The sequence below is a fragment of the Nelusetta ayraudi genome, unplaced genomic scaffold, assembly GCF_046127955.1.
Source record: "Nelusetta ayraudi isolate G7.1 ecotype Tasmania unplaced genomic scaffold, CSIRO-AGI_Nayr_v1 ptg000060l, whole genome shotgun sequence".
Taxonomy (NCBI): Eukaryota; Metazoa; Chordata; class Actinopteri; order Tetraodontiformes; family Monacanthidae; genus Nelusetta; species Nelusetta ayraudi.
In genome coordinates, this window is record NW_027466110.1 from 3,350,001 (window position 1) to 3,364,566 (window position 14,566).

A 14,566-nucleotide genomic window follows, 5' to 3' on the forward strand; every position below is an offset into this window, starting at 1 on the left:
CCATATTGGAAGCCTTTTATCCATTCATATAATACATCCATGTGTGGTCCCCTCCTTCAGGTCACAGGACCCTCTACATTGGCGTGCACGTCCCTCTGGGCAGCACCCGGCACCGCAGCCACCGCCGGCACCGGCACCACAGCAACAAGCACAAGAGGCGGAGCGTGGACCGAGCCCCCACCCTGGTGGAGGGCCGGGAGTCTCCACTCTACGGTGGGTGGGGTGTCAGCGCAGGGCAACAACAGTGAAGCGCTGCTAAAAGACACTGCAAATCTCTCTCTCTCTCTGTGGCAGACACGCCGTCCCAGAGGGTGCAGTTCCTCCTGGGCACCGAGGACGACGACGAGGAGCACATTCCTCACGACCTCTTCACAGAGATGGACGAGATCTGCGTGAGGGACGGAGAAGATTCTGAGTGGAGGGAAAGCGCCAGGTGCTGATTTAAAAAACAAAACAAAAAAAACCCTCACACACGCGAGATATTCCATCACTGAGAGCTCTGACTGAATAGATCCCATCACACTTGGTGATGAAACCAGCTCAGTGGACCACTGAGACTGGGAGGTCGCCGGTTCGATCCCAGGTTGGGTCACAGCAAAGGTGATAAAAATGGTGGCCACTGCATCTCTGCTCAGCACTCAGCATCATCATATTGCCCTATGATTCCCAATGATTCCCAATGATTCCCAGTGATTCTGGGGAGGGAAGTTTTGCATCCTTTGGGATGTGACTATCAGTGAGACTTTGACCTTTAACCTTTTAATGTCCACCCAAGTGGGAGTAGAATAAAGCCTTTCCCGTGTAGTTCAACATCTTTTATTTATGGCCAACTCTGTGCCGAAGCATAAAGGAAGTTGAGTAAATGGTTTAAACTGAGATTGGGGGGGGGGGGGGGGGGGGGGAGATATTGGATATTTTGAAGAGCGAGCTACCCACAATGCACCAGTGCTGCGGCGAGAGCAGATGGCCGGCGGGGTATTGCCGTCTGCTCGGCACCATCCTGACTGGCACTCCGACTCCTGCCGCAGGTGGCTGAAGTTCGAGGAGGACGTTGAGGACGGAGGAGAGCGGTGGAGCAAACCGTACGTGGCCACACTGTCGCTGCACAGCCTGTTTGAGCTGCGGAGCTGCATCATCAACAGCACCGTGCTGCTGGACATGAGGGCCAGCGGCGTGGAGGAGATCGCTGGTAAATCATCTAAATGAATGATTTTTTTTTGCCATTGTTGTTCAACATTTCCAAAGATCTGTCCATCTGTCCACCCCAGACATGGTCCTGGACCACCAGGAGTTGTACTCGCCGCTGGGGCCGGAGCTCAGGAAGAAGGTGCGGCAGACGCTGCTGAAGCAGCACCACCACCAGAACCAGAAGAAGCTGGCCAACCGCCTGCCCATCGTGCGCTCCATCGCCGACATCAGCCGACGGACGTCTGAGCTCCACCTGGATAAGCACGGTGAGAACCGTCCTCCTCTGCTGCTGCTGCTGCTGCTGGGAGCTACATCCCAGAGCCACAGTGTGTAATTCCACCATGGTTGACCAGTGGCAGAAAACTCCTGAGAGAAGTCCTTCATCTTCCCAATGTTGTTTGCTTCACGATTAAGAACGCAGGTGCTAAAAGTGACTCTTTGTGACGTCACAGAGGGCACCATTGGGTCTTCCAGGTTGGAGAGAACTCCTCTTGACAAGTTGTTTTGTTTCACTCTTGGTTGATGCAGAAGGTCCAACAAAGCATCAACTCGAGCAAGAAGCGAAAATCATCAATTCATGCTGAAGGCTGTAAACAGAGGGCTAACTACGTTTTCTGTAGATCCATGTGGTAACTGGTCTTAATGAAGAACGTCTCAATCATTTAGGGCACAGCTTGAAAAAAAAATCTCTTCTTTTGTTATAATCATCACAAGCCACAAGGAGTGTCTTTGGTCGAAGTGGTCACTTCATTCTAACTTGCATTAATGGGCCACATCTTTGATTCAACTGTTGAGGAAATCTGCATGAGAGTCTCCGTTTTGCTGAATTCTGAAATCGGGGTTCTTTATTGATGCAAAATATGTGCATGCGTGTGAAGCATATGGTCCTAATTTGTGTATGTTTGCATCTTTTTCCTTCATCCCCGTTTCCTTCCTCCACCCTCCATCTGCCCATCCACCTGCCGCAGCCCTGCTCACGTCAGCAGGTGCCGCTTTAAACGGAATGCCCTTGTCCCGCAACTTGCTTATACTTAAATAACATACTGCATCTCGTCGCTTGCGTCGAGGGCTTGAGCTTGGTTTCAATAAACGGTCATAAAAAAAGTCCTGCTAACATTTATTTTCCATCCTTTTTCTGCTGTGCAAAATCTGTTCTGAGGATTTTTTTTTTCTCTCTCTCCATACAAATCCAGCCCAGTACGGGCCTGTAACTGGAAGCAACATTTGGCCATATCATTGCCAGTTATATCTTACGATCTTTAATTCTGCCAGCCGTCCACGACTGTCCGCTCACAGGGCACCTCTTGCAAACTGCTCCCACTTCCTGCCGTTTTTACTGCCTCATTCTCCTGTATCACTGAAACGGGAATACATTTTACTATGCATATTAATTTGTAACACACACACACACACACACACACAGTGCTCTGCCTGGATCATCATGTTAAACAAAATGGGACAGATCGCGCAAGAAATGGTGAGAGTGACAGATTTTCCTTCTCTTCCATTTTTTTTCCCCTCGCTCCTATCAGCTCAGATGGCTTCACATTGTGTCGGTGCAAGTTGTGATGTTTTTAATCACAAGTTCCAGCCGTGTAGAGAAGTCTGTCGGATGTCAGATAATTAAGTCGTGTTCTTTAATCGCCATCTTCCCGAATGATGAGAACCTTTGTGTGCGCTTTTCAGATCAGTTGACGGCGTCCCAGTCTCAGTTGGCCGGACCAGATGGGAAAAGCGAAGTCAGCAGAGAGAACAGCGGCGTGGACTTTAGCAAGGTATGTTGCACGGAAACATCTCATGCATCCATCTGGTAAAAAAAAAAAGCCCTGGTGAAGTGTTTATCCAACCAAATAATAAAACCAGCACCAACAATGTCCTTAATAATAGTAAAATCGTTTGTAAAAGAACGACCGCAGCTTCACATTTTGTGGCAAGAGCAACTCAAATACAAGCACTCAGGCAGGTGACTCACTGTTACTGCAGTGCCTTGCCAACGTGCAGCCAACCGTCACACACACACACACACACACACACACACACACACACACACACACACACACATACACACACATACACACACACACACACACACACACACACACACACACACACACACACACACACACACACACACATGGCTACCATCAGTGTGTGAGCGTCAGGCGTGCGACCCAAATTCTGCCCCGTCCACTGTCCTGTTCCCACTGTCAACTATTAAGGGATTAGGATTATGACCATGTTAAGTACGATAAGAGTCATTCAGCACTGGTGACCGCTGCAAGACAAAAGATAGAATCCGCAGAATTTCTCTGCCTTTGACCTTGTGCTGATGTATAGACTGTCTTTTTCCTTTTCACGCCAGAAAACGCTATTCGAAGGGGAAAAAAACGCGAATGAACCACATATCACAGCTGCAGCGTCGTCGTCGTCCTCCACGTCCTCCTCCTCCTAACGTGACTCAGCATCCAGCTACTTCCCGTCAGATCTGAGGGCGTGGCATGCGTCGACGTTTCAGTGATATTCTGAGCGGCCCTCCCAGACCAGTATGGGAGGAACAAACAACACCCCAGTCAACACTTGTCAACTCCACATAATTATCGCTGAAAAATCAGCACCTTTGGTATTCAAATGACAAAACATAAAAAATTAAATAAATTAATAAAAACATGAAATAAAATAAATCTCTCGACTATGCGTAAAGAGTGGGCTGCAGATATGACCACATCGTACCCGGGTTAACGTTAAGGGGAGGCTTCGTATCTTTACAAATGGCAGCGTTTATCCTAATGAATTATTGTGCAACAGGTCAAACGAACATTGAGTGTAAATGACAATAATCTTTTATAATGGTATTGCACATCTGGGGCTTGTTCAACCCTGACCTCCTGATGGACAAAGAACAAGAATGGACTTCTATATTTAGAGCGGATCCATTAAGCGTTCACATTTGAACTATGAATATTGTGAGGATTAATGGACACAATGACTTCTTTGTAGAAGACACTTTCCGACATTAGCGATCGCTTTCAGACACTGAAGCTCATGAAAAAAAGAGGTTTATCGGAATGTTTTACAGAATGCTCCTTTTCTTTCAGATAGACCTTCATTTCATGAAGAAGATCCCGGTCGGCGCCGAAGCGTGTAACGTTTTGGTGGGAGAGCTGGAGTTTCTCAACAAGCCTGTGGTGGCATTTGTGCGTCTGTCGCCAGCCGTTCTGCTCAACGGGATGGCCGAGGTTCCCATCCCCACCAGGTGACTGGGCCAGGGCTACACTACACACTGAACACCAGTAGTGTTTTATTGTTAAGTTCCCCACATTCCGCTGCAGATGAAGGCGGCCGCGCCAATGTGCAAATGATATAATCTCACGGCCTGGGGTCGTATGTGTGGACAGTGTGAAGACTAGTTACACACCACATCTAAAGTTAATTGATAAAATGTCATCCAGCACCTCTAGTTGTCAGTGAGGTGGGAAAGAAGAGGCGAGTGCGGCTGAAGATGTTAGAAAAGCACTATTTTTGGTTGCGTTTAACATAGCTTTGGAAATGAGCTTGCAAAAATGATCTTCCATACAAAAGAGGCGAGCCATAAAACTACTAAAAGCAGATATGTCAAGGCTTAAACTCTCATAAAACTTCATTAAATGGGAAAACAGGGAAAAGCATAAACCCACCGGACAAGAAATACTTTTATACTAAATATGTAATTTTTTTTAACATCCCGTCATTGTTCATATTTTTCTGTCATTTGTACTTTTTGAATGACATCTAACGCCTGTTCCGGCTCTCAGGTTCCTGTTCATTCTCCTGGGGCCCTGCGGTCGAGCGCCACAGTATCACGAGATTGGAAGATCCATCGCAACCCTCATGACAGACGAGGTAATGAGAAGAGCGCCGTGCTCCCATTTACATTTCAGATTGCGATTCTTCTTTTTCTTTTTTTCGTCCCCTGAATGTCAAGCAGGCGCTCTGCATAAATTCACAGACAGTCGGGCCGAACTCGGGCGATTCCTGACGTGATGGAACATTTCTGGGCGTGAAACGCGGCACGAAGCTTCTATGACAAGCTTCTGGCGATTAGTCAGCCCTCATGTCCTCTTTTGTGTTTTGTTGATTTTAGGCTGCTGTCCATCCTCGTCACCGAGCGTTGACAACTCCAAACTTTTGTTCGTTGTTACCGGGCAAAATTGTGATTCAGCACCATTGTATTAAAATGAGAAGCCACCAGGATAGATAAAATCAGGATTGAGAACAGATCAGAAGTAGAGCCACAGAGGCCAGACTGACCGGAGGGACAGTGACTGTATCAGTGGAGGGATGCTGAGAGGGAGAAGAGCAGGGGAGATTGATGGATGCAGCGAAAAAGAACAACAAGTTAGCTGTGTTTCCCTTTAAAAATGTTCCTGTATTATCTTTTTTTAAGGTGTTCCATGACGTGGCCTACAAGGCTAAAGACCGCAACGATCTTATCGCTGGAATCGACGAATTCCTGGATCAAGTCACAGTCCTCCCGCCGGGGGAGTGGGACCCGTCCATCCGCATCGAGCCGCCCAAAAATGTCCCCTCGCAGGTCAGTGTGGGATGTTTGGTCTCTCTCAGTGACAACGTGCAAACTGTGCAAACGCCTCCGTCTGGTTGTGTAAAAACAGGAGAAGAGGAAGAAAAGCAGCACCCTACCTAACGGCCTGGTGGAGGGCGAGGACGACGAGGAGAACAGTGGCCATGGAGGACCGGAACTGCAGAGGACGGGAAGGTATTACCGCATCGGTTGCTGAAAAAAAAAAAGAAAAAGAGGAAGAAAGCATATGAAATGCGGTTGTAGTACAACACGCAGCCCACTCACTTTGGTGCAGAGCCGTGACTTATAAATACACACAGCATAATCTTCTTTAACAAAAGCCTGGATCCTGGTATTCGTGCTGGATGTTCGTGAGCCATAAACAAATAATCCAAATAATGTATGCGAGTCACAAAACAAACGGTTAAAAAAAAACATTTGGAGTAACTGATCTCGATGGGCAGCATGTCGTGTATTTGGTCCTGCTGTTGTTCTGCAGGATAAGATTGATGGTGTTGCTTTTAAGTAACAACGCTGTGGCTCATCCATGAAGCTATTGATCAGCCTGAAAGCACTGCAGTCATTTCCTATATACGGTTTTACAATGTTTGCATATAAACTGTGTGTTAAACAGTTTTCAAAAATTTGGAAAAACTCTTGCGCAAAATGCACACTGCTGCGCTGATCGTCTGTTTGTGTGTAAACTTGGTCCGCAGTTGTATCCATAAACTGGTTTCCATAGAAACATTCCTGACTGGAGAGGTCTTTTCATCTTTTCACAGCTCTGCCTTCCCATCACAGGGGGCCAAGGGATGATGTGTTTAGGAAGGAGACTCCGGGGGGGGGGGGGGGGGGGGGGTTCACAAGTGTTACGTTAATGAATAGAATCATTTAAAGTTCCCATATTACGTGTATTTTAACCATCATCATCTTTATTTTGGACTCCAGTGGAGTAACAACGCACTGTTGCAGAGCTCCCCTACAGTAAATCTCCAAGAGCTTACTTAGCCCTTTGTTTAAAGCCTCCTGCCAAAACTCTGGCACTCAACTTCCTGCTAATGCTAATGTTGGACCGCCCACACGTTTGAAAGGACAAAAAAACAAAACATCTCAGGAATGGAACCAACAAATGAGTGAGGGTATTGCCACAAGTCTTTAGGAGGCATCAGCGTCTTTTGTGACATCACAAAGGGCAAAGTGATCTTCGCATGAGATTGCATGATGGATTTCTCTCCTGCGTGTCTCCAGGTGGTTCGGCGGCCTCCTTCTGGACATCAAGCGCAAGGTGCCGCACTACCTGTCCGACTACACCGACGCGTTCAGCCTGCAGTGCGTGGCCTCCTTCCTCTTCCTCTACTGTGCCTGCATGTCCCCCGTCATCACCTTCGGAGGGCTGCTGGGCGAGGCTACGGAAGGACGAATAGTAAACCCCCCCCCTACATCCCAACGCAGGCCTTTTCCTAGAAATGCTTGCTACGCTCTGCCAAGCCTGGCGGTGCACTGCTGCATACAACTGAAGGGAAACTGTCATCCATCGGTGATTGCGCTCCTTCCTTTCTCTCTCTGTCTGTCTCTCTCTCTCTCTCGTTTCCCAGAGTGCCATTGAGTCGCTGTTTGGAGCCTCACTGACTGGAATAGCCTACTCGCTGTTTGCCGGCCAGCCCCTCACCATCCTGGGCAGCACGGGGCCCGTCCTTGTATTTGAGAAGATACTGTTCAAATTCTGCAAGTAGGCTTTTGTTTTTATTTGTTTTTGATTTTTTTTTTTATACTCAACACACGTTTATAATCCGTCCATAGACCTCAGTGTTACCCACTCTTCCTACGCGTTACATAAATTGCCGATCACATTGATGAGAGTGCTGCGGGGTAAATCAGTGAATGGACCGTCGACTGAACATCTGGCCTCCTATAGATCAATCGCAGCGCGCCCAAAAATACCATTAGATTTCATCAATCGCCTTACAGACGGTAAATCACAAAGCTGCTTTGGGCTCGGAGGTGATTTATTCTCCCCGCTCGACCTCCTCCCAGGGAGTACGGCCTATCCTATCTGTCGCTGCGGACCTGCATCGGCCTGTGGACGGCTGCCCTCTGCATCATCCTGGTGGCCACTGATGCCAGCTCCCTGGTGTGTTACATCACGCGCTTCACGGAGGAAGCCTTCGCCTCGCTCATCTGCATCATCTTCATCTACGAGGCCCTGGAGAAGCTCATCCACCTGGGGGACCACTACCCCTTCAACAAGGACAACAACCTGGACAAACTCACCACCTACTCGTATGTTGGATCCTTGTCTGGCACAAGTTTGGGAAAAATATATCTAGATGTATATACTGAAGGCCCACTGTGTAACATTTTTGCAGATTTACTGCCATGCAATTGAATAGAAAATGCATGGGCATGCTTTTAGTTATGCAACAGCACTAAGAAGAAAATAATGCAAAGGAAACATAATAATAATTTTACTTCACATAATTGCAGCTGGTGTAAGGAAACAGAGATTAATATGCAAGGATGTCCTTTAGTGCTGATTTGCTGATGAGAGAAAAAGTGTTAAACAAATCTCACTCAATTTCACTCAGCCTGCAAAGCTATTAGCATTAGCAGCTTTTCACACATGAGGCTTCAGTGATGGCATGGCCAAGGGCATGATAAGAGAGAAATAGCCAAGTTGTTGCAATAAGCCTTTTTAACCACCAGATGCTACGTAACTGGGCCTTTGATAATGCCACATTATGGCCATTTTTCACATCTTTGTCTTTCATCCTGGACTCACGTGTAGCAGCGTCGCGTAATTAAAGAAAAAACAACAACTTTACAGTTCTCCAGAAAACAGCCTACGTAGCCCTGTGTTTACAGCCTGCGTCCTAAGATGATTCCTGCTCGAACCGATGCTCAATGGGACTCTGTGAGGTGGTCCCCAGATGGTAGAAGAAACCTGGCTGACTGGGTTGTCATTACTCCTGCCCTTTGTGACATTACACAGGGTCGATTTCAAGAACTGTGCCTTTTAGCATAAAGTCCAGCCAGAAACGAAAATAAACGATCGACTTTCCTGCATTCCAGCATTCTTAGTCTTGCGTAACATGGTGGGTCCTTTAATTCCAGCGTTAATTGCATGGAGGTCCCTGGCAGACGAGGGATTGTTCAGTCACCCAGATGTTCATGTTCTTGCGCAGATGTGCATGCGTTGAGCCTTCTGACCCCACCAATGACACCCTGAAGTACTGGGCGAGAACCAACGTCACAGCCTCCGAGATCTACTGGGAAGCGCTGGAGGTCAAGGTACAGCCATTACTGGAGCAGATGCAGAATGCAAAAACGGCAGATAACTCGGCGGATGGAAACATAATGTCGGACGCCACAGCGGATATAATTCATTGTTCATCCTGAAACAGATACGTGTAGTTGTTCCACCTTAAAGTGGCATGCTCTCCCAGATGGAGGAAGCCGAACAGAGGAGATTAAGGGCATGTGGCCTGGATTATATTGGATTAGCCATGCAAATCACTGTGAAAGCAGCAAATTAAAAAAATATATATAAAGTTTTGTGCATGTGCAAAAAAAAAAAAAGAAAACCCAGAGCGGGCTCGATACGCTGCTTTGTTGCTAATCACGTGCCTCATTGGAAACATGTCTGTGTCGCAGGATTGCGTTGAAAAGCGTGGCGAGTTCGTCGGCAGCGCCTGCGGCCCCAAAGGGCCCTACGTCCCCGATGTCCTCTTCTGGTGCGTCCTCCTCTTCTTCTCCACCGTCATCATGTCGGCCTTCCTCAAGAATTTCAAGTTCAGCAACTACTTTCCCACCAAGGTAAAACACAGTCCTTCAACAATGACTGCAAATTAAAACGGTGGCACGGCGCCGCTGCAGCCGTTCTGCAGCCCACTGTCCATGTGTAAAAGTACAGTGGTGCACTCTAGCGTTCAAATATAAGTATTGCATGATAGTGGAAGAAAGGCTCCACAATGTCCCAGTTTATTGTCGTCAGTATTTTTTTCCATACTACATTTCAAAGAAGCGGCTGTGCAAAGCAAATTATCGAAAAACAAGCCGAGCAGTAAAACGGCACTTTTAGCCTGCTGTTTGCAGCCACCTAAAAATACCTGACTTCAGCTTCCTGCTAAAAACTGATGCTTTTGTTGGATCTCCCACATGTCTAGAAGGGAACAAGAAGCAGGTGACACCAAACCAGCACCAGACAAGCAGCGTTGTTACTAATCTGACGGAGGCGTCTGTGCCCTTTTGTAACATCACAGGCTGGCACCTAGAAGTTGTTTCAGCACACATTTTTTAGTGTAGTGTGGTGGGAAAAGGAGATAAAGGCTCAACCTTCCAGGCTAGTTCACTGAAATATTGCCAACAACATTGTTTGACTGTTTTGTCCCCAGTTTTCTGTGGTTGAATAAAGTTATTTTTTAAAAAGGGCATTTTGACATGTTTCCATGTCTGCCAGGTGAGGGCCATCATCAGTGACTTTGCCGTCTTCTTCGCCATCCTCACCATGGTCCTGGTCGACTACGCTTTGGGGATTCCCTCCCCAAAACTGAAGGTCCCCAGTGTTTTCAAGGTGGGTTGTCACACAAACTTAAGGCTTTTTAGCGTTTCTACACAAAGCTGACTTACTCGGGCTGAGAAGTAATTCCTTTCCACGCAGGATCCACATTTCGATCGCTGTATTTCCAAATTCTCGTGCTCTGCATAAACAAAATCCACGCTGCTTCTCCGAACTACTGCTTGCCGAAAACTACTTCCTCTCTCAGTGCCGCGCTGATTAGACACACCTGGCTGCCTATATCACCTTCCCCGCGGAAGTGCCTGATCTGCTGCCCCCTACTGTCAAAACACAAGAATGCAATGAAAGCAAGCGAAGCAAAAAATAAAACAGTGAACCAACCACCTTCTCCATGCATTCACCATTTGTTCGACATGTAGCCAACCAGGGATGATCGCGGTTGGCTCATCAGCCCGCTGGGGCCCAACCCCTGGTGGACGGCGGTGGTCACAGTGGTGCCGGCTCTGCTTTGCACCATCCTCATCTTCATGGACCAGCAGATCACGGCCGTCATCATCAACAGGAAGGAGCACAAGCTCAAGGTATCTTTACCTTTGTCCCCACCTGGGGTGTTCGCCTCGCCTCGCCTCGCCTCAGCTTGGGTCGGTGTTCACGCTCGCGCTCTGCCCCTCCTCAGAAAGGCTGCGGCTACCACCTGGACCTGTTCATGGTGGGCGTGATGCTTGGCGTGTGCTCCATCATGGGCTTGCCCTGGTTCGTGGCCGCCACCGTCCTCTCCATCACCCACGTCAACAGCCTGAAACTGGAGTCGGAGTGCTCGGCTCCGGGCGAGCAGCCCAAGTTCCTGGGCATCAGGGAGCAGCGAGTCACAGGCCTCATGATCTTTGTGCTCATGGGCTCCTCTGTCTTCATGACATCTGTGCTGAAGGTCAGGGTTTGTTTTTTTGTTTTGCTTGCGTGTTCATTTTTCACCAAAGTGAAAAGCTTGCTAAGTATTATGTGCAGGACTAAAACTACAAATCTGTTTATCTTTAGTTTATTCCGATGCCTGTGTTGTATGGAGTGTTCCTGTACATGGGTGCATCGTCTCTCAAAGGCATTCAGGTAAAACGGCTTTGTGCTTTATTCAATGCGTCTATTTTGTTAACAGATAACTCCAAGAGGGTCGCTTTTCTATTAATATGATGCTTAAAAAAACATTTATATATATATATATATATATATATATATGTATATATGTATATGTATATATATATCTGGTAGGATCGGAGTGACATTTGGTCTGTGTGGTTGTTTCTTTCATTCACACACACTCTGGATAATCCGCACAGACTGTTAATTCTCACCAAGTCACGGCAGATAATCGCCTCCATATTGTCTGGTTGCCCAGATAAAAAGTGCTAATTGGCCTCTTGTGAGTTCCCGGCTTTTACTCAACACCTGACTTGGTATCTAATTGCCCCATTTACTTTTTACATTCTTCATTTTTTTTTTGTCACACTTTTAGGTCTGGCTGTCGAATCTATATTTAATGCAAGACGACTGAGTTTGGGTTAAATTAAAAGAACAAAAGAGGGAGGAAAAAAAAACACGTTGTCTTAACACAGGTGGCTTTTGTCAGTTTCACTCACACATCCGGCAGCAGAGTGGAACGTTTTTCTGCACAGCTAGCTGCACATCTTTGCTTCTATGCTAACACATGTTTGACTAGAAGAGACAAAACATTTGCGAAGCTTATAACAGCTGCGTGGCTGTTAACAAAGGCTGACGCCGTCAGCTCAAGCTGCCTGCAAATGGGCATGAAAAGAAAATATACGACTTTATCTTCTCCAGTTCTTCGACCGCCTCACGCTGTTCGGCATGCCGGACAAGCACCAGCCCGACTTCATCTATCTCCGTCACGTTCCCCTGAGGAAGGTCCACCTCTTCACCATCATCCAGCTGAGCTGTTTGATCCTGCTGTGGGTCATCAAGACCTCCAAGGCTGCCATCGTCTTCCCCATGATGGTGAGTGGACAGCTCTCATTCTACCCCCGAAATGTCCAAAAATCACAAACCGCTTCTCCAACAATTGACCTTTTCACGTGTAGGTGCTGGCTCTGGTGTTTATCAGGAAGCTGATGGACTGCATCTTCAGCAAGAGAGAGCTGAGCTGGCTGGACGACCTCATGCCCGAGAGCAAGAAGAAGAAGCTGGAGGACGCTGATGAGGTGATGACACTGAAGGCCGATTGGTCCATCGTTTCACTCACTTCATTTCAGTGTTGAAGTGCATTGACACTGCGCTTCTCCCAATGTCTCCAGGAGGAGGAAGAAGAGGAGGAGCAGAGTATCGTGGCGGAGGAGGACGGAGTTGTGCAAGTGCCATTAGAAGGGTACAAGTAAGTCGACGGCGACATTTTCACAAAAACTGCTCTTCTGGAAGGCCTTTATCGCTGTGAATAGTTGCACGACTTCTCTCTCTGCAGAGGGATCCCTGTCATCAACATCACCGATGAAATGTCCAAGGGCTCCTTTGGAAACACGTGGAACGCCAGCAGCTAAGAATTCTCAAGACAACTAAAGGCCTCAGAAAGCACTGGAACACGGGACAATCTGACTTCAAAAACCAGAAACGAGGACAACTGCACACCAACTCGCAGCCGCTTATGATGACTTGTGTGTGAGCAAATGAGACAGTTCTGTGGGTCTCTCCCCACTCTGTGTGTTTGTATTCAAAGTGTATTTGATATAATGTTTAAACTTGGTCTCGTTAATCTCTATGTAATAGATTGTGACTGATAAGCCTCCGGAATCTGTTTCCTGCTATTGTAATGTGAAATTCACCCCCTCAGTGTTGATACCGTTTAGTTTAGACTGGACCCCTCACAGGAGAAGTTACATTTTGATTGATTGATTTTCGATTTGAATGATTTAGATTTTTTTTTTTTTGTATATTTTGTACATTGATTCAGAATCGACTGGAAGTATCTTTGCTTCTTCATTTACATCATACATTCTTTACAGACTATACACCATAGAGAGAAAAAACGTTATGTCTAAATCCCTGATTCCTGGCTAAGGGCAGCTCATGAGTATGATAGTGAAGGGAAAATTTAAAACAATAGCACCTTCTGCTGGAACGTTCATGTTGTTGCTTTTGTAATGTCATTTATTTACTACTCACGCTGTAAATAAAAATTGTAAACTAGAGTGCAATTTAGAGATTTATCAGATGATGTAAGGACCTTGCTAAATAATACACATGTATCAAAGGTTTATATGCATTTTCTAACACAAAAATCATAAATAACCGCATGAGGCCATGCTTTTCACCTGCCATGCATGCAACGAGAACAATGAAACTGTGATGGAGTTTTAAAACATTTAGTTATGCATTAGTTTTGAACAATAGAAAAAAATAAACAACCCACCCCACCCCATTTTATGATGCATGTCGTATCTTAAATTTGTTATTTTAACTTGAACAAATTATATGAACACGTTTTTTTTGTCGTCAAACCAAGTATAATGAAAGTCATTTGATGTTACATGTAAAACGATAAATAACATTGTTACAATGTGCTAAAAAAAATAAATAAATTCTGTGCCGCAGGGGAAGTGAGTTCGTGAATTAGTGTACATTGGATACAACACACACACACACACACGCACACACACACACACACACACACACACACACACACACACACACACACACACACTTGAAGCCTTTCTTAATAGAGTGCTGCTAGGCTTTAGGTACAACTGTCAGATGATTGGCTACATATGGTGATGCTGTTGGAAGCCTCCATCATCATCATCATCATCATCATCATTGTTGTCAGCGCCACCATCATCATCATCATCATCCTCCCCTTCCTCACCATTACTAAAGAGACTGGTCCCTGACTGGGGCGGTGCGGCCACTGGCTCTCGTGATCACCAGATGGTTTGATGCGCGGCAGCTGACAGCTCGGAGAGGCAGCGGGTCCCAGAGCCGTGACGAGCCGCTGGCTCGCCAGAGACACGGTGAGAGTTTTGTCCCGGCGCCAAGAGGAATGACGACCCGCCCGCTGCTCAACGGATCCACGCGGTACTGACTGACGCCGTTTCACCTCCTCGTCATGTATCACGCAGCCTTGTTGTCTTGTCAAGGACGCCGCTGAGGTGCGGCAGTGACAGGAGACACATCATCATCATCATCACCATCACCATCATCACCATCATCCAGCTACCTGCTATACTGGAAATCCCACTGGGTCGTTTTCTTCCCCCCCACCCTTGAGTCAATGATGTAATTGTTCAGGCCACACTTGTAAATAA

At 46.8% G+C, this 14,566-nt stretch overlaps 1 protein-coding gene across 1 annotated transcript in view; it reads left to right on the forward strand.

Moving 5' to 3' along the window:
• slc4a10b (solute carrier family 4 member 10b) overlaps positions 1-13,756 on the forward strand; it is a 15,381-nt gene extending 1,625 nt beyond the window's left edge. The window contains exons 2-23 of the mRNA XM_076040284.1: positions 61-213; positions 295-433; positions 1,029-1,189; positions 1,269-1,454; positions 2,875-2,963; positions 4,284-4,441; positions 4,980-5,067; positions 5,612-5,758; positions 5,838-5,941; positions 6,995-7,169; positions 7,342-7,475; positions 7,781-8,026; positions 8,929-9,034; positions 9,398-9,559; positions 10,203-10,316; positions 10,682-10,843; positions 10,939-11,190; positions 11,298-11,366; positions 12,096-12,269; positions 12,353-12,463; positions 12,569-12,642; positions 12,730-13,756. Of these exons, the coding sequence (XP_075896399.1) occupies positions 378-433; positions 1,029-1,189; positions 1,269-1,454; positions 2,875-2,963; positions 4,284-4,441; positions 4,980-5,067; positions 5,612-5,758; positions 5,838-5,941; positions 6,995-7,169; positions 7,342-7,475; positions 7,781-8,026; positions 8,929-9,034; positions 9,398-9,559; positions 10,203-10,316; positions 10,682-10,843; positions 10,939-11,190; positions 11,298-11,366; positions 12,096-12,269; positions 12,353-12,463; positions 12,569-12,642; positions 12,730-12,805 (2,844 nt within the window). The 5' untranslated portion in view covers positions 61-213; positions 295-377 and the 3' untranslated portion in view covers positions 12,806-13,756. The remainder of the gene's footprint in view (positions 1-60; positions 214-294; positions 434-1,028; positions 1,190-1,268; positions 1,455-2,874; positions 2,964-4,283; positions 4,442-4,979; positions 5,068-5,611; positions 5,759-5,837; positions 5,942-6,994; positions 7,170-7,341; positions 7,476-7,780; positions 8,027-8,928; positions 9,035-9,397; positions 9,560-10,202; positions 10,317-10,681; positions 10,844-10,938; positions 11,191-11,297; positions 11,367-12,095; positions 12,270-12,352; positions 12,464-12,568; positions 12,643-12,729) is intronic.
• Positions 13,757-14,566: the final 810 nt, after the last annotated feature.